The sequence below is a fragment of the Ambystoma mexicanum genome, chromosome 1q, assembly GCF_040938575.1.
Source record: "Ambystoma mexicanum isolate Mex_15411 chromosome 1q, UKY_AmexF1_1, whole genome shotgun sequence".
Classification (NCBI taxonomy): Eukaryota; Metazoa; Chordata; class Amphibia; order Caudata; family Ambystomatidae; genus Ambystoma; species Ambystoma mexicanum.
Genome location: NC_090922.1, coordinates 1,521,965,790 through 1,521,989,860, shown reverse-complemented (window position 1 = coordinate 1,521,989,860; position 24,071 = coordinate 1,521,965,790). Strand labels below are relative to the sequence as shown.

General features: G+C 46.0%; 1 protein-coding gene across 8 annotated transcripts in view; it reads left to right on the top strand.

Moving 5' to 3' along the window:
* SZT2 (SZT2 subunit of KICSTOR complex) overlaps positions 1 to 24,071 on the top strand; it is a 2,035,845-nt gene that overhangs the window by 1,890,426 nt on the left and 121,348 nt on the right. For all 8 annotated transcript variants that reach the window (XM_069642429.1, XM_069642432.1, XM_069642427.1 and 5 more), the window contains one exon: positions 1,514 to 1,727. In XM_069642429.1, coding sequence (XP_069498530.1) covers positions 1,514 to 1,727 — 214 coding nt within the window. The remainder of the gene's footprint in view (positions 1 to 1,513; positions 1,728 to 24,071) is intronic.

Here is a 24,071-nt window from a genome sequence, read left to right as displayed (position 1 = left end):
TAGAACAATGCAAAATATAGTGAAACATGGAACTTAGATAAACATAGAGAAACATAGAGAAATATAGAGAAACATAGAGAAACACAGTCATACGTCCCTTTAATCAGCACTGGGAGACCTGGGCTTTTCATAGAAAAACAATGCTGGAGGACACCGTGAGAGCCAATTCCGGGCACTTGACTGTACACGAATCAAGTCCACAGGACGATCTCCCCCCGAGTCATGTGTGCATGGATATTTTATAATCTCGTGATGTCAGTCACCATGACGCATAGTTCCAGAACTTTCCCTGTGCAAAAATATAGGCTGGTTCATGGAAAAAACCCAGCTCTCTCTGAGATGCTCCCTGCTCGCTCCTACCCCCTCCCTTGGAGCCCTCTCCGCGAACACTGGAATGTCCTTATCAGTGCCTTCCCAGAGAAAAGCAAGATTAGCTTGGAGCCAGGGCTACCGTTAGTGAGGCTGAATATTCTAAGGGAAGCAGGGATGTATTAACCCCATCTGCAAGCTCTAAAAGGCATGCACTCATAGCTTAGTGTTTATAGCGCTTAAGACTGGCTATCTAAGCGCTATATAGGTGCCATGATGTTCCAAACACTCCAAAAACCTATTAGCTACAGAGCTAGGGACCCTCTCCCTGCCGGTCTATCAACAATGCATAATGTGACCTATTTCATACTAGGCCTGCATATCCCTTGTAGCTCACTACTGCATAATGGAAGTGCTACAACAGACTACTGTCAGCATTTTTAGCACATACTTTGAATACACTATTGGCTTTCAGCGGCTAATGCTGTCATCTAAAGCCCTGATTGGCAAGGTTGCAATTTCGTGTATCACTACAGTGTTTAAAATAAGGATCCTGTTTCAGGCTAGTGGAGGCAGTGTTTTATGAAATACAGTAGATGGCCTGTGGAGGTGGTGTCTGACAAAGACGGAACCTACTCGCTTCGGTTCTAAGGGAGCCAGGTAAGAAAGAGCAAAAGAAATGAGGGCCTTCAGCTATTTTGTGGATGTGGCTTCGCGAGGCATACATCAAGTGGACCATTCCTTGGAGGGCAAACAGTGGAAGTTTACGATCATCAAGGTGTGGGGCTGCTTAAAAGAGCAGGTTTGGCATCTAAGAAGGGCAAGGTTGGAGGCTTCTGTTGGATGGTTTGGTCTTGTGTAGGGAGTAATAAAGACATCATTTACTAAGTTATGTTTTTATGAGCTAGGTATTGACTCCTATGAGCGCAGTATCAGCAAATCATCTATAAAGTTGGGTGGCCTCTTCTGTGTTTCCTCCCCCTGTACAGACATCTGAGGCAAATGTGTGATGATCGCTGCTATTTCTCCCTCACTCTTGTAGACACACTGAAAGTTTACTGGGCACTCAGGTAATGTTTGGAAGGATCACGTGTAACGTTCCACATCAGATGTTTGGTGCAGGGCCCACACTTTGGGTGTATTAATCCCTCGTCACCATGCTCTCATTGCCTCCCTAAAATTCAACATTTCACTGTTCCTGCAGCTCTCCATGCTGTTCACCGAAGAGTGTGATAAGGTGAGGGACCTGATGCACGTGCACTCATTCAGCTACGATTTCCACCTACGGATTGTCCACCAGTACCTGTTGGGCTCTCACATGACACTGCGTCAGGGCTACCACCTCACCAGCTTCCTGGAAGACTTCATCGCCCATCATCCAGATATACCCAAGTTTGGACGGAATCACGTGTTTCAAGGTACTGTCTCTATTTATTACTAAAATTAACATCCTTAAATGCGTGTTCTGCTGTATATAGTACATAAATTGTCTGTACCACCATACGTTCTCCAAGGTAGTATTGCTTGAGAGCCTGCAACATAGTGAGTTTAGAAACACGAATGAATTCCATGCGGTAAATTGTCTGGTGTTGCTCCACTACAAGAAAGAATCCCGCCACGAGACACACGCACTAAAAGCATGCATCCTGCATCCTGCCATGAGACACATCATTTGTGCCTTTCTTCGTGTCTTATTTTGATATTCTTAAAACATGGTTTTCCCTTCAGTATTTATGGTGCAGTCCTGTGTCGAGCATTTATTTTCCTAGAGGATGTAAATGGTGAGTTGTGTATGGAAGCGCCCAACACGTCAATGGCGGCCTCGGCCTGCATTGTGTGATGGGCCCAGCGCTTGGTTCTTCGGCCTTTGAGAGTCTTGGGGGTGAAGAGCTTGCAGGCTCGACAATGCCCCTCGTCCGTGGTCACGGGCTAGACGCAAGTTGCACACTCGGTGCTTGTCTATCCACAGGAATTTTTTATTACATGTAGGGCAACATTTAAATGGTGTTCTATCCATGTTTAAGGGGAATGGCAGCCAGGCGAAAATAGGAAGGGAGGGAAAAATGGATTGTACAATGACCACCCTCCACTCTCCCTACTGTAAGGGCCTAGGCCCGGAAGGCCGTCCAAGGCCAAAAGGGTCAGTCGAGTCTTGAATTCGTTCGACGGTTGTCTTTTCGACGGTTGTCTTTTCCACTGTGTCGATGGATTTGTCAAAGTCGGTAAGGCAAAGGACAGAAAGAATATACTATTTTTAATATGTCATTAGCAAATGGCGTTAGCTGAAATGAGACTCCGCAATAAGTGTCCCCACACAATGGCGGAAAAAAAACAATCTGAGGAACCTCTGTTAGGGAGAATTCTCTCTTTAGGCTGAATTTCCTAACCTAGTGAGTCCCCCAGCAGCTTTGCTGGATTTCTGGAGTTTCTTTTTTTTCTCCTGCCAAGAGTGAGACTCTTTTTCTCCCACTCTTGGACAGGATTTATGGTGTTCCTTTGACTGTTAATGTGTTTTATGGGCTATGGGGTCCTTTACTCCATAGGGTCTCATGTGTTTTTACTATGTGTGTTACACAGCACCCTCCGTGCAGTAACACAGGGGTGTCATAGTGACACCCCACCATAGACTCCATACCCTGGGACTGACTACTGTCTCCCAGGGCATGCAAAGTCACCATTGGCTTCACTAGTCCCAAATTATTAACAGAAACCGGTTCCCATTGTTCGAGGATACCAACTTTAATTATTTAATTCTCATAGCCTCGAACATACCGCCGGTTTATTTAATTAATGTTAATAAGCCGGTTGGTATTTTTTGCCAGAACTCGATTCTAAAATGGCGTTTGTGTTCTCTTCTGTGACTCCAACCCAAGTCGAGCCCATTGTTCCACTTTTTGGCGGGCTTCTCCACAGAAGCCTTCAAAAGTGGTGCCACTCTGTCTGGGTACCACAGGGGTGTGTGGGAGGGGGTTTAGGCACCCTGGAATGAGTTAACTTGGTAACTCAAGTCGCACTCTTGTGTGATTGGCTGTTAGGGAGAATTCTCTGTTTAGGCTGAATTTCCCTACCTAGTGAGTCCCCCAGCAGCTTTGCTGGATTTCTGGGGTTTAATTTTTTCTCCTGCCAAGAGTGAGACTCTTTTACCCTCACTCTTGGACATGTTGAAGTGTGTTTTCTTGGTTAAACCTTGTGTTGAATGGGCTATGGGGTCTTTTACTCCATAGGGCCTCATGTATTTTTGTGATGTGGGTCACACAGCACCCTCTGTGCCGTGACCCAGGGGTGTCCTAGGGACTCCCCAACATAGACTCCATACCCTGGGACTGACTACTGTCTCCCAGGGCATGTAAAGTCACCAAAGACTTTGCTAGTCTTGAATCCTGAACAGAACCAGTACAAACCATCATATTGTGGACGTACTGGCTGGGGCAATTCGATTGCCCCAGGGTCTGTTAGTCGAGGGGGCACGTCTCCGTCCCCCCTGATCGAGTTTTGGCTGGTGGCAGTGGAAACTACTTTTTATATTCGACCGCGAATATTTCCCTATGGGATTTCCCATTGTTTTAGGCTAACACATTTAATTATTTATTTACGGTAGCCTTAAACATACCGCCGGTTTATATATTTATTTTTTATAACTCCGGTTGGGACTTTTTGCCAAAACTTGATTCTAAAATGGCGTTGGTGTTCGCCTCTGTAACTCTGACCCAAAGTGGAGCCCTTTGTTCCACTTTTGGCGGGCTTCTCCACAGAAGCCCTCCAAAGTGGTGCCACTCTGTCTGGGGTACTTAGGAGGGGTGGAGGGGGATTTAGGCACCCTGGACTGAGTTACCTTGGTAACTCAAGTCGCACTCCGTCCTGATTGGCCCAAGTGGTGAGCCGCCCGGCTCACCACTTAGCATGTTTGAGTGACAGCTAGGCTGGGTGAATGGGGGCTTGTTGCATAAAAGCAGGGCTTTGGGGACTGGGACTTCAGAAGTCGCCACAGGACCAAGAATCCGACGAGGGAAGAGCTGAGCCGACCTGCTTCGACGACACCACCCGGTGGAGCCCTGCTGAACCGTCTCACCACTTTTTCCCGACGACCGAGGAGAACTCTTAACGGAGTGGCTCCTTCCCTTGACTGGTGGGGACAACCAGTTTTCGCCTTCTTTCCGTTCTTTTGAGGTATCTCGTGGCCGCCTTGCCTGTGCCAAGCACCCCGGCATCCGGAATACCACACTTTACCCCCATACCGCGAAAGTCGGTACCAACCCTTTAACCGGAGGACTCCGCGGCTGGTTTCTTCCCGGGCAGTGCTACGACCTTTCTCTTCTGCTCTTCAGCGAGATATTCTTCTCCCCTGACCGACGTCGAGCCTTGCTGTCACTGCCTGGAACAACTGCCCCCGCTGGAGGATCCTTTCCGCTTAAGGTACTGTGTTCCGCCTGGCTTCCCTTGCTACCGACTGTACGGGGTAGATTTAGTCCCCGGCTTTCGAACCTGGGAGTGCCTGGGACACTTTGGCTAAACTTTCTGAGCCACTCTAAACTCTTTCTGACTCTTTGCAAGACTTTGAATCTCTAACTAACAGTGTGATCTTGGGCACATTTTTGCTCCGGCTACTCTAAGAGTGGGCCCTGCCTAGTGACTTTTGCTCACCTGTGACTTTATTCTTCTTTAAGCCTATTGCAAGTGTTCTGGACCTTAGAGTGGTGTGTCTAACCTATTTCTGCTTTTTCTCTCCCTTTCTTGGAAACTACTAGAGTGTCATCTAACGTTAAGCACTCACCTCTGTTTTAATTAAGTGGTGTTAACCTAGAGTTGTCTAGATAGGAGAAAGGATTGAATTTACTTTCATTATAACTGTGTTGGAGTGTTTTTACCATATTCGTTGTTAGAGTGTTTTTACTTATGTGTGTTTTTAAATAAATAACTATATTCTTTTGAAACCAAGCTCTGGTCAGTGTTTGCTTGTGCTATTGTGTTTTGGTACATATTGTGTATACTTTGCATACTGCCTAACTCTTCTTGAGAGAGGTCTGACTGCTCAGCCACAGCTACCAGGTAAATCTGGGTGGTGCGGACTGCTACCAAAGGGGTTTACTGCTCTACCTGTGGTCTTAAATCTTTTGCAGTGTTCCCCAAGGGAACTGCACAGGTTTCTGCCTAACACTGGTGTACAGCGGTGGGATTTGTATTGAGTATACATTTTATTGTGCTTTAGATACCTTAGTGCAACTAACCACAAAGCTTAGCACTGAAAAAGTAAAACCTCTAACATGTCAGTTATAGAAAGCTATAGTCAAGAGTCCCTTGCAGCCAAAACTGCTGATTGTTTAAGAGTGCTCTGTAAACATAAGGATCTCCTGACTAAGGGCAAGAAAATGGAGCTGATTGAAAGATTGTTAGCTAACCAAAGTCTGGGTGATGGTTCAGAGGAGCCTACCACTCCAGCAACTGTAGATGACAGTATTGAAGTTAACATGGAGCAAAATGTTGATGATTCTGAGGAAGAGTCAGAAGAGGAGGGTGAGGCTGTTGTAACTGTCCCCCCTAGGCCTCTGCCTGCTCTACCTGCTGTACCTACTGGACCTTTACCAGGTCCCACATTTAGTCCTCAGTACTTTGAACTGGAGAAAATGAAGCTAGAATTGGAGTATAAGAAACTTAATGCTCAAACTGACAAAGAACTAAGGCTAAGGGAAATGGAGCTCAAGTATGACTTAGAAATGAAGAAATTATCTGTTGAGAATGTTTCTCTCTCTGGCTCCTCTAGAAGTTCCAGTCCTAAAAGACCCCGGATGCCTAAAGAATTGATTGGTATGTATGAGCCTAAGTTGGATGTGTTGGATTGGTTGTCTCTGTTTGAATATAATCATGGGCTCCAGAACATCACAGGAAATGACTTACTCACCTGGTTGTTCTCTAGGCTTCCCCCTGTTGCAACTGATGTGGTAATGGAGATGGGGGAGGAGGATAGGAAGGACTATGAATGTGTGAAACTAGCTTTGATAGCTAGGTTTGGGAAGACCCCTTCCCAGTATCTTAAGAGGTTTAGGAACCTCAAAAAGCATGATGGTACCCCTTGGGCTACCTGGGTGAGTGAATGTTTGAAAAACTTAGAGGGATGGATTAAGGGTTACAAGGTGAACACTTATGAAGGTATGAAGAATTTGTTTATGTTGGAGACTATTTATGATGCCTGCTCTCCTGAGCTCAGACAACACTTGGCTGATTCCAAGGAATTAGATTCCCGGAAGCTGGCTAGGGCTGCTGACTTGTGGGTTGCCAACAGGGCCACTCACAAGGATTCTGGGGTAACTCAGAAGAAGGATGGGGAGAAACAGCCAAAAAAAGACTCCAAAGAGAATTCTAATAATTCCTATCCCAAAGAGGGCCCCAAACCACAAAATAACCAGGGTAAGCCACATGGGAAACCTAGTCAGGCTACTGTACCTTCTGGCCACAAGCCAGAAGGAGGTCAGAACAAGCCACCCTTCCAGAGAGCATTTGGACAATGCTATGTCTGTCAGGGTACTGACCATATCAAAGGAGATCCCAAGTGCAAGGGTAAACCTGCAGGGATCAGCACAGTCTCCTTAGCCTTCACTCCTGAGGATGAAGTACAGATGGCTAGTGCCCACTTTGAACTCTTTGCTGAAGAACCCTTGGGTCTTCAAGCAACTGTAAACTTAGAGCCTATGGGTCTGGTTAGTCCCCAGAATAGGGTTGTGTATAACTCCCTACCTGTTAACTCTAAGGTGTATTATGTGGACAGTGTTCTTGTCAATGGCCAGGATACTCCTGCCAGGAGAGACACTGGGGCCAGCAGAACAGTAGTGGATGAAAGCTTCTTTCAACCTGAGGATGTGGCCAAAGCACCCAAAGGTCCCACTAAGATGTCTGGAGGCCCTGTCCAAATGGTTCCTATTCTACCAGCCCTCATTCAGTGTAACAACATGACAGTGAGGATCCCTGTCAGTGTTCAGACTGAGGTACCTGGGAAGGTCCTGTTAGGGAATGACCTAAGAACTCTAGGAGTAGTGTCACATACCCCCAGGCCTCCCAGTATGGAGAAGCAGAACTTAACCAAATTGGCTAGAAAGGCTACCTTGAAGGACCCTTCCAAGCCTGTGGGACCCTCTACTGAGAACCCCACTACAAGCCCTGGTGTTAGTAAGTTGACCTCTAACCCAGGCACATTTCAGGATAGTATGCTAGGAACATGGGTGCCCCAACCAAGCTCCATCATTGTTCCCCTAGTCTCAGAGTCTCTGACTCCCCCTGCTTCTGAGGAAGAGGTGGATAGACCAACTAGGCCCCTATCTGGACCTGAGAGAACTGGTAATTCTCAGTGCTGGTGGAAAACCAGAAAAGAAAAGTCTAAGGCCAAAAACCTTCAGACTGTTGGACCTTCTACTGAAGACCCCAACTCAAATCCTAATGTTAGGGGGGAAACTCCTAAAATAGGTAAGGGTAGATCTAAGAGGAAGGGGAAGCAGGTGCAGTGCCTAACCCCAACCCCTCCAACCAAGAGGCCTAAGACCCAACCTGCTCCCACAAGAGAGGTGGTGAGGAACCTTGGAGGCCCCTCTAGATCTCAGGGAATCCTTTATAAGGACCCCTTGAAAAAGCCTAACATAGGTTCAGAAGTTGTACCAACTTCTGAGGGACTGGTCAACCAGATCCCCTATAACAAAAAGACTGATGTTCCTCAAAGGGTTTGTAGGTCCTTTAGCTTGCAAAAGAAAACCTTTGAGTTCTCCCTTAAGCATAGGTCAAGGTGTCACCATCAAAATGCTGATGGACTCTCTAGGATGTATATCATCGACTAGAGGTATGAGGTTCATCCAGGAGTGGATTAAATCCTCCTGTCCCTTAGTCTGGGGGGGGCGAGTGTTAGGGAGAATTCTCTGTTTAGGCTGAATTTCCCTACCTAGTGAGTCCCCCAGCAGCTTTGCTGGATTTCTGGGGTTTAATTTTTTCTCCTGCCAAGAGTGAGACTCTTTTACCCTCACTCTTGGACATGTTGAAGTGTGTTTTCTTGGTTAAACCTTGTGTTGAATGGGCTATGGGGTCTTTTACTCCATAGGGCCTCATGTATTTTTGTGATGTGGGTCACACAGCACCCTCTGTGCCGTGACCCAGGGGTGTCCTAGGGACTCCCCAACATAGACTCCATACCCTGGGACTGACTACTGTCTCCCAGGGCATGTAAAGTCACCAAAGACTTTGCTAGTCTTGAATCCTGAACAGAACCAGTACAAACCATCATATTGTGGACGTACTGGCTGGGGCAATTCGATTGCCCCAGGGTCTGTTAGTCGAGGGGGCACGTCTCCGTCCCCCCTGATCGAGTTTTGGCTGGTGGCAGTGGAAACTACTTTTTATATTCGACCGCGAATATTTCCCTATGGGATTTCCCATTGTTTTAGGCTAACACATTTAATTATTTATTTACGGTAGCCTTAAACATACCGCCGGTTTATATATTTATTTTTTATAACTCCGGTTGGGACTTTTTGCCAAAACTTGATTCTAAAATGGCGTTGGTGTTCGCCTCTGTAACTCTGACCCAAAGTGGAGCCCTTTGTTCCACTTTTGGCGGGCTTCTCCACAGAAGCCCTCCAAAGTGGTGCCACTCTGTCTGGGGTACTTAGGAGGGGTGGAGGGGGATTTAGGCACCCTGGACTGAGTTACCTTGGTAACTCAAGTCGCACTCCGTCCTGATTGGCCCAAGTGGTGAGCCGCCCGGCTCACCACTTAGCATGTTTGAGTGACAGCTAGGCTGGGTGAATGGGGGCTTGTTGCATAAAAGCAGGGCTTTGGGGACTGGGACTTCAGAAGTCGCCACAGGACCAAGAATCCGACGAGGGAAGAGCTGAGCCGACCTGCTTCGACGACACCACCCGGTGGAGCCCTGCTGAACCGTCTCACCACTTTTTCCCGACGACCGAGGAGAACTCTTAACGGAGTGGCTCCTTCCCTTGACTGGTGGGGACAACCAGTTTTCGCCTTCTTTCCGTTCTTTTGAGGTATCTCGTGGCCGCCTTGCCTGTGCCAAGCACCCCGGCATCCGGAATACCACACTTTACCCCCATACCGCGAAAGTCGGTACCAACCCTTTAACCGGAGGACTCCGCGGCTGGTTTCTTCCCGGGCAGTGCTACGACCTTTCTCTTCTGCTCTTCAGCGAGATATTCTTCTCCCCTGACCGACGTCGAGCCTTGCTGTCACTGCCTGGAACAACTGCCCCCGCTGGAGGATCCTTTCCGCTTAAGGTACTGTGTTCCGCCTGGCTTCCCTTGCTACCGACTGTACGGGGTAGATTTAGTCCCCGGCTTTCGAACCTGGGAGTGCCTGGGACACTTTGGCTAAACTTTCTGAGCCACTCTAAACTCTTTCTGACTCTTTGCAAGACTTTGAATCTCTAACTAACAGTGTGATCTTGGGCACATTTTTGCTCCGGCTACTCTAAGAGTGGGCCCTGCCTAGTGACTTTTGCTCACCTGTGACTTTATTCTTCTTTAAGCCTATTGCAAGTGTTCTGGACCTTAGAGTGGTGTGTCTAACCTATTTCTGCTTTTTCTCTCCCTTTCTTGGAAACTACTAGAGTGTCATCTAACGTTAAGCACTCACCTCTGTTTTAATTAAGTGGTGTTAACCTAGAGTTGTCTAGATAGGAGAAAGGATTGAATTTACTTTCATTATAACTGTGTTGGAGTGTTTTTACCATATTCGTTGTTAGAGTGTTTTTACTTATGTGTGTTTTTAAATAAATAACTATATTCTTTTGAAACCAAGCTCTGGTCAGTGTTTGCTTGTGCTATTGTGTTTTGGTACATATTGTGTATACTTTGCATACTGCCTAACTCTTCTTGAGAGAGGTCTGACTGCTCAGCCACAGCTACCAGGTAAATCTGGGTGGTGCGGACTGCTACCAAAGGGGTTTACTGCTCTACCTGTGGTCTTAAATCTTTTGCAGTGTTCCCCAAGGGAACTGCACAGGTTTCTGCCTAACATTGGCCCAAGTGGTGAGCCGGCCGGCTCACCACTTAGCATGTTTGATTGACAGCTAGGCTGAGTGAATGGGGGTATGCTGCATAAAAGCAGGGCTTTGGGGACTGGAACTTCAGAAGTCGCCACAGGACCTGAGAATCCGACGAGGGAGAAGCTGAGCCGACCTACCACGACACCACCACCGGTGGAGCCCTGCGGATCCGACTCGCCACTTCCCGACGACAGAGAAGATCTCCCGGCTGGAGAGGCTTCTTCCCCTGACTGGTGGGCACAACCAGTTTACCTTCTTCTCTTCACACCCCAGACCGGTTTGTGGTCGAATTGCCCGTGCCAAGCACCCCGGCAGCCGGATAGCCACTTACCACTGGACCGCGAATCAACGGACCGCTCCTTTTGCCTGAGAAACTCTGCGGCTGGTTTCTTCCCTGGCAGTGCAACGGACTCCTGTCTTACTCCCCGACGAGATCCTCTCTTCCCCCGGACAAAGCACCAACTTGCATCCGCTGCCAGGAACAACTGCCCCCGCTGGAGTATTCTCACCACTTTAAGGTACCGTGTCCGCCAGGCCTCCCTTTCTAAAGATTGCTACAAGGTAATAATAACCCCTTAACCTTCTGGACTGGGCTGGCTGCCTTGACCCTTTCTTTGGTCCAACTCCTTTTTGAACCGTTACAAGACTTTTGTGCACTGCAACTGTGTGACCTTGGACACATTTCGTTTTGATCCTCTTAAAGCTGATCCGGCCTACTGACTCTAAATTCACGGTGTTACGTTGCCTTCCTCTCTTGTTGTGTTCGTGAAAAAGTGTTGGGATCTGTTTCAATTTATTCTCTGCTTTTCTCTCCCTTTTTAAAACAAATTATTAGAGTGCCATCTACGTTAAGCGCTCACCGCTGTCTGAAAATAAGTGGGGCTTTACTTAAGAATTGTCTAATATTCTTTTAAGGGAGAGTATAACTTTTAGTGACCGTGTTTTTGAATTGCTTACTATTAGTGCCTGTGTGTTTTTCTAGATGTGGTTTTAAATAAATAATGATCTCTTTTAAACCAAGCCCTGGTCAATGTTTACTTGTTCTATTGTGTTCTCCTGACCTATTGTGAATACTCTGTATACTGCCTAACTCTTCTTGAGGGACGTCTGACTGCTCAGCCACAGCTGCCAAGTGAATCTGTGTGGTACAGACTGCTACCAAGTGGGTTTACTGCCAAACACCTGTAGTCCTAAATCTTTTGCAGTGGTCCCAGAGGGAACTGCACAGGTTTCTGCCTAACAACCTCGACGCGTGAAGGACCATGGGTACAGTGGACGTCACACTAAGGATAGTATTACATGCACGCCCTGTTGACGTCCTTTTTCGAATTTCGAAAACAACAACTGTAATACTCTGCAGCTTCCACTAGATGTCGGCCTATGCATAGCATGTGAATCTAAGCAGATACAAGCATCAGAAATACGATTACAGTGAGTAATGTATCCATATATGAGTGTGTGCGCAAACCACAAACTTGAGCTGTATGAATCAACATGCGGTGCATAAGAAAGGATAGCATAGACATTGTTAAAGCAGATAGTGTATATTCAATGCAATCAGACCCCAATCTACACAGCAGAGTTAACCCATTTTACTGAAATAGGGACAGCACCTGCTGCAAAATGTACTATTAAAAAATAGCGACTGATCAAGCACCAAAATAAATGGCCATGGTAAAAAATGAGAACATCTATGCTCTATCTCGGACAGCGCCAGACAAGCTATGCAGTCACCCATCTGCTACCAAGTACCATTAAGACTGAGGCTGGAATTATGTTCAAAACATGCTTTCAGATGTTCCTGATTTTAACTGTACTCACTCCAAGAATGTCATGGATGATGTTGTGGTTCTTGGCCAAAAGTGTGGGGCGATGGGAACATTTCTGTGGGACTACGTTCTGGTCTCTCAAAGTGAATGAAGCCCTGTCTGGGAACTGTTGCACTCTTGTGCTGCTGTGAGTGCCGTGCCTAAGCCAGTCCCTCTTGTGGAGAAAGGGAAGAGGCGGAGAATACAATTCACCAGTACAACCTTTGCGGCGAAGCACTGTAGCAGGCCTACCTGCTGTCGGGAGCTGTTGGACGGTGGTGGCTGGCGGTGGTGAAACTATTGATAGAGAGCCTTGACTGTAAACTAACAGCAAACAGTAACTTCGTAATGGCTGATGCGCGCTGAGCTAGTGCTTATGTTGCTTTAGGAATATATTTGTATTTACCAAATAGTCTAGGTGTCTAGCGCTGGAGAGATGTCGAGGAGAAAAGTTTCCCCAGTGGAGTGGTGGTGAAAGACTTCAAACCAATAAAAGATGTCAATGTCTTCATAAATGAAATACAAGATGTATTGAAGGACATTGATCCCACTAGCTTGGGCCTTGCTAATTCAGTGCAGGCGACTGATAAACCACTTGGGGCGAGGGTGCGTACTGTGAGAAACCTGAAGGTGTCCCACCCGCTAGTCCCCGGATCTGTCATCCAGGTGGCCAGGATACGGCCATCGCTATTGGATCCAGTTCCTGGGGATAGGCCAGTAGGGGAGGATCACCTATATCGGGGGTCTTCAGGGAGTGGAAGTGGTACACCGACTGGTGAGACGTGGTACCCCCTTCCTATATAACACCTTTTCCCCATCCTACCCCATAGGATACCTAGCTCTACCCCTCCACCCCACTTTCCAACACAAATACTTTCTTAAACCGTGAAAGACAACGGACTAACACCAGAGCTGTTTAACTGACATGTCCAAACACAAGGGTCAGGCGATTGACAATAACTACACAAACCTGACAGCCCTTTCCCTTCCCCACAGGTATAAAATGGCGGAGCATGAGAGCACACTTTGAGCAAGGGCAAACGCACATAGAAGCAGCTATTCCTGGACGACAGTTCAAACGGAGAAGAAAGGCGATGATACCGGAAAGGACAGCAAGGAGGGAAGTGCCCTTTTCGAGCCAGACCAACAAAGCCTTCGTGAAAGGGATCATAAGACCGGGAACTACAGCTGATATGTGGTGTAAGAGATGCCAATGGTGAACAGGATCCTCCCGCACCAATAAGCGAGGCGGGGAGGCGCGCTTGCTACCGTGATACCTTCCTTTATTCCAGAGACAAGGGAGGTTTGTCGGAGGGAGAACCAATAGTAAATCAGACGGTGTTGAGCGAAGGTTGAACGGCAACTTGTTATGAACATAGATCTTGTGTGCTAGTGAACTTTTAAAGCCCACGGAATGACCAGCTGCAGAGTGGTCCGGCGCCACATGGTCGTCCTTTCGAAAGACTCTGGCTGGTCGCCGTTTCTTGTGAACATTATAGTAACAAGAGGGCGTAGGAAAGGCCGGTATAAAGAGTTAAGGTGGTCATGCAAGGGTTGAGCCAAAAATCCCTTGTACAATCCAAAGTCCCTAACACATTACCAAAATGAAACAGGTGGTTGCACCCGGTTGAGGGAAACGCTGTGCGATTGGTGAAGCCTGACTGGGGGCTAAGGTGAAGCCTGACGAGAAAGTCTGACTGGGGCTTAAGAGAAAGCCTGACCGGGGGCTGGAAAAAGCTAAGGTAAGTGAATCCTGCAAGGTGTTAAAATTAAGTGAACTGTGTTAAACTGTCAAATGGGAACCTGGCTGAGGGATGCTGGGAATGAGGGTAAAACCTAACACCCATAAACATTGTGTGGACAAGTATGAACCCGGCTGAGGGATGTCCACAAGGAACGGTTGTATAAAAAGACATTGAGACTCTTGAATGTTACAAGTTGCTGATATCTTGAATGCCAGGCTGTAGTGAACCCGACTGATGGAGGCCAATGTTGCAAAAAGATCGGACCTCGGTTGAGGAGGATCCACGGGTGAAGGGAAATCACTCGACGGGAAGATTACTGAAAGGAACTGTAAGCTTGTGCTGGAGAAGCCCAGGAGTGTGCAGTGCTTTCTACCTTGTCCCGTGCTGAAAACATGGGGAAGGGAGACCCCAGTTTTACCATCCTGACTTCGATCTCTTGTGGCTGACCCATTGGAGGCTTTCCGGGTAGATACTGAGTCTGATATCCCTTCGACCAAGAATATTGTCATTCCATTTGCTGGTCCTACTGTATGCCTGGGCAGAGGGTTCATAGAACGGCATCCACGACCGGATAACAGTCGAATGTTTCTCGTGGACAGACCCTCTTTATATAATGGGAATATCAGTTAAGCTGACCAAGGCATCATGAGGGGCTAGGTGTGTTGAATCTGGTCCTGTTGACTCAGTTCCTTGTGTTAATAGCACATTGGATGTAGGATTGTAGGTAACCCAGGCGGTCATTATTCAACTTACAACAAACTCATTTGCCATTCACAGCGATCTTGTTACTGGAAATGACCAGTATATTATAGCACATGACATTCCATTAAGCAACCGTTTTTGTCTGTTGACCATGGGTTCTGACAGGTTCTTCTATTGTAACTGTTGTTTGCCCTCATATTACCATCGTTGATTCAGATGTCCGACAAGATTTGAGCTGCTCCCATTGTTGTGAACCTGCTGGTAGCACTTGAGAAAAGTCCCGGATGAACTTAGTAAACTAAAAACGACAGTTTTAAAGCTTGTGAGGGAGGTGGCAAAATTATCCTTTCTTGGGAAATCCCTTCATGGGGTAATGCTGCCAATACTCTGGTATCTCCTAGACTGGAGGCTAAAGGGGGTTGCCTTTTATCAGCGCTAAAGGTTAGGGATGGAAAAGCTTGGCGTTCAGTAATGCTCAGTTTTTGCAACCTATTGGTATTAGTGCAGGTCGTCAGTGTATGTGTCCCAAGTCTACACCAATGTGCCCACGGTCTTATATTGTTATCTACGGTAAGACCAGGTACAATCCTGAGCAATTCTGGAGGCAATTGTAGAGATGATTGAAAATTACTCACGACTAAAGCCCTCTAATAGACCTAGTGTATCGCGATTGCCCTCTGGGCGATATTATAACTATGTGGAGTCCCCTGTAGTTAAGGAAAGGCTTGGCCCCTCTCCCCACAACAGTATATTAATGCACAATGTGCCAAGACTGAAGGATTGCCAATTTGGAAGTAAAGAAGCGCTGGTTAATTAATCTACCCGTTATAGATTGTTGCTCAATTATAAGATACAAAATTCGTAGATGTAAGAGATGCCAAGTGGTACCGACGATTGTCATGTTAATCATGTCTATCGGCTTACTGGCGGACAGCCTTTTGTCTGTTGAGCTTCGTTCCTACCCTCTATCGAAAATAACCCTGCTTTCTTATGCACCTGGCCCATTGTGTTCCAAGAATCTAAGTGGTAGGGTGGGTGGAAGCTTGCTAATGGTAAATCAGATTGTGGAGGAAGATGGAGGGTGTAGACTTACCATTATTTTCAGCCGCTCCTGCAGAACCCAGCCTGGCAGATTTATCTCCAGCCCACCTTCGGCAACTTTCGGGTTGTAAAATGTTGTCATGGAATGTGGCTGGTGTAGTGTAGGAAGGCTTTTGATGGACCAGGATTGGATGAAGTTCATACAGGGGTTTGACCTGTTCTGCCTACAGGAAACGTGGGCATTGGAGGAGGCTCATTAACAAGGTTTCAGCTCCTTTGTGATTCCTGCGGTGAAAGGTTCACAAGGGAGAAAGAAAGGGGGGATGTTTATTTGGACAAACCCTCATTTAAATCTCTCCTGGATGAAGCAATCGCTGGGCAAGCAGATCCACTGGATCTAATGATTTACAATGTTTAACAGCTATGGCCAATGATGGGAGATTGGTAGTCTTGTTTAATGTTTATAACCGACTGTGTCGCCCTGTGCCCTCAAAGTATTGGCTTAATGCAAGAGATTTTTTTGGACTTTGAGATTAAGGCCTCTGTCCCCTCCCCTCTCCCCCTTGGTGATGGAAATGGGTGATTATAATTTACAAATAGAACCATAAGTGGATCTATGGATCTAGTGAGGTTGTGGGGAAGACTGAGATGGTATCTTGGGAATACCACCGCCCAAGAGCATTCCATCGGTCAGAACCCACAAACATGCAGTCGAGGCAGCTAGTTTGATGTGTGATGCTAATTTTCAAGCATGTAATGGCAGATTTATTTTCGACCAACCGGCATAAGCAACATATGTTGGGCACAATGGTAGTTCTCGAATTGGGCGAGACAAAGACTGATATGCAAATGGATATTTCCCATCTGTGAAAGGTACAGTGAGCTAAAGTGTGGCTGCGGACTCTAGAGTGGGTACCTTCCCAAAGAACAGGCAATTTTTGCGTTATTCGTTCTCATAGACAGGCGCCCATGACTAATTTTTTATTTTTTGAAGGGCCTTAGGTCTAGTCACCCTAAGTGTCCCAGCATCACCCAGATGTGGATCCCTTGCTCATGTGCTCAGAGAGGCACAGCTCCGCCTCACTGATGATGCCCAACAAGGCTGAAACATATGTATGGGGTTGCTGTTGGTACTCTTGTTCAGAAGGGCTACCGATGTGGCGGGATAAAGACTGATATGCAAATGGATATTTCCCACCTGTGAAAGGTATAGTGAGCTAAAGTGTGGCTGCGGACTCTAGAGTGGGTACCGTCCCAAAGAACAGGCCATTTTTGCCTTATTCGTTCTTATAGAAGGGCACCCATGACTACTTTTTGATCTAGAATTGAATGTGTTTTTATCGGTGCCTATGATTGGGATGTTATAGACCATTGTGAAGTTTTAATGCCTAGTGAAAGTGATCATCACCCTCTTTATCTTGCTCTAAGTCATGTGAAGCGATTTTCTCAACTACACCTAGTGCTATTCCTATTGGTTTGATAGGCCATGCAAGGTGTAGGGTAAAGTGGGATTCTATTTACCTACCTACAAACCCACTATATCTTCTTCAGCTGAACCGTGTTTATCTGGGATATGCTGTGTGAATGATTACCCCTCTAATGTACTGGCTGCTTATAAAGAGTTGGTTGATGTGTTGTTTCCTTTCTCACCAGGCCAGTGAGAAAGATCAAGCAGATGGTTCTAAAGAGAAATGGATGGTTTGATGAAGACTGTTATACTGCCAAACATAGATAATTGCATTATTTAAAACAGCAAGACCGATTGACAAACCGCACCTTAGGAGTCTAAGAAGGTGGTGTAACGATGTTACCCAAGCAAAGAAAGATGAATTTGTCCAAATCAAATGGGATAGTCTGCTCTTAGCCTGTAGTACTGGTGACTCAGGGGCATTTTGGAGTTTGGTGGTGGGGAAGGATTTGAATGCATCAGACCCATGAAGTGATCTATAACACCAGATGAGTGACATTCCCACTTTGCTGAGTTATACAGTGATTCGCAGGGTTGAATTTTGGTAGTGCGAGACAGTGGCAGTTGTGGCCCTGTTTGGGCCCCTCGTGTGTTAGTGTCAGTGAAGGTAGTGGATGAAGCAATCGCTGGGCTGAGTGCAGGCAAGGCCAATGGTCCCGACAAACTCCCAATTGATCTTTTTAAAGACGAGATTGGAATTTGGGTGCCTATTTTGTGCTATGTCTTTATTTCGGTCATTGAAATAGGAGAGACCCCCCAATACTGGCGAAAGGCGCATATTGTGCCCATTTATTTTAAAAAAGGGTGATAAGAGCGGACCAGGGAATTATAGACCAATTTCCCTCCTGGACTGGAGGCAGAATCTGTGCTAAGGCTCTGCATGGACATCTCCAATCATGGGCTGATAATTGTGAGGCCATCAATAAACTGCAAGCAGGTTTTCAGCAGGGTGTAGGTACGGTAGATTGGGGTTTTAGCTTGGGGATCTGATACTGGCAAAGTATTAGACTACATTTTTTTTTATCTGTGTTCTTATGGCTACATAAACCTTTTAACAAAATAGACATGAATATGAAAAAAGTTTAAATACAACTCATTTACATCTCTAAAAACATTACTTCATAGATGATTACTATACATTATCATAAAATCATGAAAATACATTATAAAATTGCAAAATCAAAGGATATAGCACATTATAAAATTTAACCACTATTGCTTGTACCTAATTGATAAATACAATCCATAAACCTCAACCAAATGTAATACATTGCATGATTCAATAGCATATAGTTCCCCAAATATAACATACTCCACATTTATTCATTATACAAATTATTATGTTTATGTCACAATCGAAGATAACCCTTTAGGTAAAGCTCCTTAAATTACACACAGTTTAACAGATGTCTCTGTGTTTCAATCTCCCCACGCCAAAATCGACACACAAATGTAGGGCGTATGGTATCTTTTTCCATACACCAGTTCTATATAGAGTGGGAAGATGCTCCAACCTTATTGACATAATAAATCTTATTATCTTCATTTTTTGACATTTTATAATATAATCACAGGGTCTATGAATTGGAAACGTTGCATTACATAATTTTCATATTTTTTATATTTGGTTAGCTATCTAATATTGTTATCTCTGTCACAAATGTTTGTTTTCTTTTTAATTTTTCACTGCTACATTTGTTTTTCCATCAATGTAAAAACCAATTACATCAAAAAATATAAACACATCCTTATTCCATTCTCTAATTGCTTGATTTGCACAACCCTGAGTTACCCCCTTGTTGAAATTAGAAAATCTACAATTCTGCTCATCAATTTTGCTTCACGTACGAACATAAAATATACCCAGCCAGTTTCCTATGCATATTTAATGAGAGTAGTCCTAACTAGCAATCCACACCTGTTACAGGAGTATTGGTAAGAACACCCAAAGCTGATCTTCAAATCTTACCCTCATTTTTTTCCAACCAATGTGTTTTTCTGACAACAAACACTTCTAGCCCATAGCTCAAACAGGGAATTAGACAGGTCATATATAGTTTAGCCTGGGCTTCCAAGGAATATCTACCTTTAGCTCTTAGAAAATTTAATACAGCCAGAAAATGTTCCTCAATTTTCTGCCTTATACATTGTTCATGCATTACTTTATTCAAGGTGTCAGAAATAAAACATACCTATATATCCATAGGTATGAAAAACCTCAATTCTATTGCTGCTCATTAAATACACAAAAGTACTTTTTTTTCTGTCATCTTTGGCCCAGTCATCATCATCTTAATTTTTTGGAAATGTATAACCACCCTATTATCGTTAGAATATTGTACTAATTTATCCATAATTCATTGTAGGCCTTTGTCCAACAATAGTGTGTCGTCCGCATAAGCGGGCCAGATGTTCATCGCCTATCTTAGGTGGAACATTTCTGCAGTCGCTCAGTTTGACCCATATCAGATACATACATAATATACAGATTGGGAGTAAGTGAACAACCTTGTTTTAAGCCCATATAAGTCCCAATTATTTCACTTCGGACACTGTCCAGATTTAGTTTTATTTGGGCAACTGTATCTGTGTAAAATCCCTGCAAGAAAGGTAATATCACAGAACTAAGACCTAATTTTCCAAGTTTATTCCCCAACAATTGACGGTCAACTGTGTCGTAGGCACCTTTAAAGTCGATACAACATGTATACAACAAATCATCCTCTTTCAAATTGTCTCTTATCAAATACAATAAAGGCCAGACATGAGCGCTCATGCCTCTTCAAAAACCTGTCTGCTGCTTACATAATGTTATTCTTTTTAGTCCAAGCATCGACCTCCCCGTAATGGCCCTCAGGATTTACATTTCAAATGGATTGTGTCCTCCAACGTTATCCAGATCTTTGACATGTACTGTCCACAGCTGTGCTGCTTCAGGATTTTTTTCAGCAAGGGACATCATGCGTCGGTGGCATCAGTTTGATATGCCTCGAAGGCCTCCGTCGAGGGTGATGTCACCAGATGTTATAAATAGGACACACGGTGGCCCTAGCCTCAGTTCCGTTTTTTCCGCAAACGTGTTTGCTTTGAGAACTCGGCACGCCTCGCGTGATCCTCTTCGAAGAAAATGTCTTCATCTTCTACCCCTCCGACTCTGCAGTCTGGGTTTAAGACATGTCTGGACTGTAAGTCCAAAATGTCGATTACGGACCCGCACTGCATCTGCTTGTGGTGTCTGGGCAAAAGTCATGATACCGACGACTGCTTGAAGTGCCAGTTGTTGACTGCCAAGGCCTTGCGGGAGCGTAAGGGGAAGTTACAGATAGGTCAGGTTTCTAAACCTCGAAAATCTCAAAGCTACGGGTATTTCCACCGACGATTCGAGGGGTGACTTTCCTCGTCGGAAGGAGTCCCAGGGATCTCGATCCCGGAGTGGGTCCCACCACATGTCTTCCTCGTCCTGGAAGAGGCATCACCAGTCGCCTTCCCCGTCCTCATCGGATGATGGTTCTGTGACGAAAGTGGCTTGTCCCACTAAATCCTCGACTCCTGGGGAATGGCAGGCATTCATGGAGCAAATGCTGGCAATTTTTCAATCCCAGGGCACAGTTCCGTCCACGCCTTCGGAAGAAGCCGGCAGGGAACCGTCTCGGTCCGATACTCGCGCGCTTTCGTGCCTGGCCTCTCGGCGCGATAAACATTGAGAACCATTGGGCCCCCGTTTGGACAAGGCTCCAGTGGATCGCCAGAGACATGCCAGATCCAGGTCTCGGTCTTCGTCCCCAGCGAAACCGCAGAAATCTAGAAAGGGCTTGTCAGAGCTTTGCCTTGATCCAGCGCTCGGAGCCTTCAGCGCCATTGTCGACGCCAGAGCCATCGGCGCCCTCGATGCCTTTGTGGCAATTTGGCTGGAATTTGCCGGTGGAGGCCCGGCCCCTGGTACTGTGGATCCTCCGAGAAAGGCTTTATCCAAGACTGTGAGGCCTGTTGTGGACTCCAGGGCCGCTCCTGTCCCGAGGAAGGAGTACTTTCATTCTCTGCAGGATAGTCATGAGGATGAGGAGAGGTCAGATACTGAGTTTGAGCCTGTTGAAACTCATGAGGCTCCTGACATGGTCTTTTCTGAAGACAGTCAGTTGGAGGAGTTGCGTCAGTCGTTGCATGATGCCAGTGGCCTTGACACGTCTCCTGAGGTGGAGTTTTGTAGGCCAGAGCCTGGGGCTCAGGCTGAATCCTCCTATAGGAGGTTGATGTCTAGAGTTACTGAGTGTTTCGGGTGGCCCGGTCCTCCGGTTGCATTTGATCAGGATGACCTGACTGATAATTTGGATCAGGGTCCATCCACTGACCCAGTGTTGCTGTTTCATTTGGCATTGCAAAAAAGGTGGCAGCTACTTGGCAGACACCAGAGGCTCTTCCGGGGGTCAACAAGTCATTAACTAAGAAATACCGCCCATCCAGTAGCGATCCCAGCTACCTGTCAACTCACCCGACTCCCGAGAGTTTGGTGGTTGAGGCAGCTACGGCCACATCAATGCAAGCGGCGTACCCTACCATCCATCCTGATAGAGACGACAAGTGATTTGATGGTTGGCACGCAAGGTATTTTCTGCTGGGAGTGTGGCACTGAAGTCGGCCAACTCCACTTGTACCTTGGGAAGGTTTTCATACACTCTGTGGAATTGTCTCTTTAGCGGCTGAGCACAGGGCCGGTCTTACACCAGATTGCACCCCAGACGGGAAGCATCGTTGGAGCCCTCCTCCACCCCGACCACTGAAAATGACAACCAACAAAATGTGTTACAAATGTTGTAAATAGGGCACTTCATTAAGAACCAGATGGAAATACAAATGCAATAGAAAATGCATACATTAGACACTAGGCGATAGTCTTAGAATGTTACCTGCATTATGTGTTCAAAAAGTAACTTTTCTTGACTTTGCCCTTGCAAATTAAAGCACAGCATTGGATAGATCCTTTGCCAGGGGCTGCATTCAAATCGGCAGTAAATCACCCCCGTATTTCAAGATAATAACATCAAATGCGCAAGCCCTCACCACTTAGCAAGAGACTGCCACCAAACACCCTGCAACTCATATCAGTTGTAGAGTGTGGGGTGACATGCCCAGGTAGCCACCTCTTTATAAGAGCTGGGCAGTCAATAATTTGTAAGGAAGTGCCCTCAAGGAAGTGCCCTCAAGTGGCCACTAGAATCGATAATTGCACTGCCATCACTGCTTTGGGAGTCGCAGCGAGATGCATTGGCTGATGCCATTGATTTTAATACCGAATTTACGTGTTCATTGAATGTATTAACCACACCCTTGTTATTTATGCTCTCTAGCCCAGCCCCCCAAATAGATATTGTTGTTTGACTTGTTAGCTGCCCCCACACCCTTGACTTTACATCCTGCTTAAACAGCATGTATCTGGAAGGTCTGTCTGCAGAAAGAGGAATGCAAGGCACCTCGTGTCACCCCGTAATGTCACTTCCAGTACCACCCTTTAGTCCCTTGCCCTATAGCGCTTAGCAAAGTCCTCAAAGTGATGTTAAGCACTAAACGAGAAATCTGCATACATAGACCCATATTTGCAGTTTTCAAACATAGTATTAAACATTTTAAATTAATTTTGTGTGATTTTGATTTTCATTTGCTTATTTGTTTAAATTATAATTAGTCAGGAATCAGGATTGGCACCAACTACAAGCCTAATGTCATTTGGCAAAAGGTTAATATATGACATAGAAATAAAGCGCCTAGCTACCTCAGGGTTCAGCGCGCTATATAAGCAAATGAAACAAACAAAACAAACAAACAAACCTGCGCAGAAGTTGTTAAAATGTAGACGCTTTGTAGAAATGCACTACTTAGCCGGCAATTCACCAAATACGGTACAAAGTGCAATTATCACGTCTGGACTATATTAAGGTACACGAACTGCCGCAGTCCGCATGCCTGCATCTTGGCACGCTGCTGCACCCCTTTGCAATTTAGAGATTAGAATGGTGCTCTTTTTTCTTTGATAAACTTAAAGCTTGTATCATAGAGTTTCACGGTGGAAGGGAGGATTTCCTTCAGGGAGGTAACTGAGTCAGAAGTACGAGACATCATCCAGAGAATCAAGCCCTCTAACTGCAAAGGGAATGCCTGCCCTGCCTCCTTAGTTAAAGATTGTATTGATTCCCTAGCACCATTTCTGACATCTTTCACCAACGCCTGGTTTAAGTCTAATTCAGTCCCGTCCACCCTTAAAGAAGCATGGGTGTCACCACAACTCAAAAAGCCCAATCTTGACCCTGAAACTCCAAATAACTACAGGCCAATCACCACGGTCCCATTCCTTCTAAAAATATTGGCCAAAGTTGCCCACACCCAAATTCAACAGTTCCTTGAATCTAACAACATCCTAGGCAAGAGGCAGTTAGGCTTCAGACCAGGACATCGCACTGAGTCTGCCCTATTGGATCTTAAGGTCCAATTGAGCAACCTAGTTGACAAAGGCCAACCGTCACTTCTCCTCCTACTGGACTGGTCAGCGGCCTTTGATCTTGTGGATCATGACAGTCTGTGCAAACACCTTATAAATGCGGCTCACTTCTCCACCGAAGCCACTACTTGGATAACATCCTTTCTCAAGGGGAGACTCATGAGGGTCTTCTCAGACCATGCATGTGCATCCCCCACCACCCTAATCTGTGGTGTCCCACAAGGCTCTTGCACAGCCCCCACACTCTACAATATTTTCACCCTTCCCCTCTTCAAGGACTTGGACGATCCAGGCATAGCTTACACTTACTATGCTGACGACACCCAAGTCCTACTCCCACTCACTGGCTCCCATGCACACGATGCTGCCACCCTCGATAACATCTACGCAGCCATTTAGAAATGAATGTCAGCAAATGGAATATGTCTTAACGGGGACAAAACCGAGATCCTCCTTGTAGGCTCCAAAGAAATGC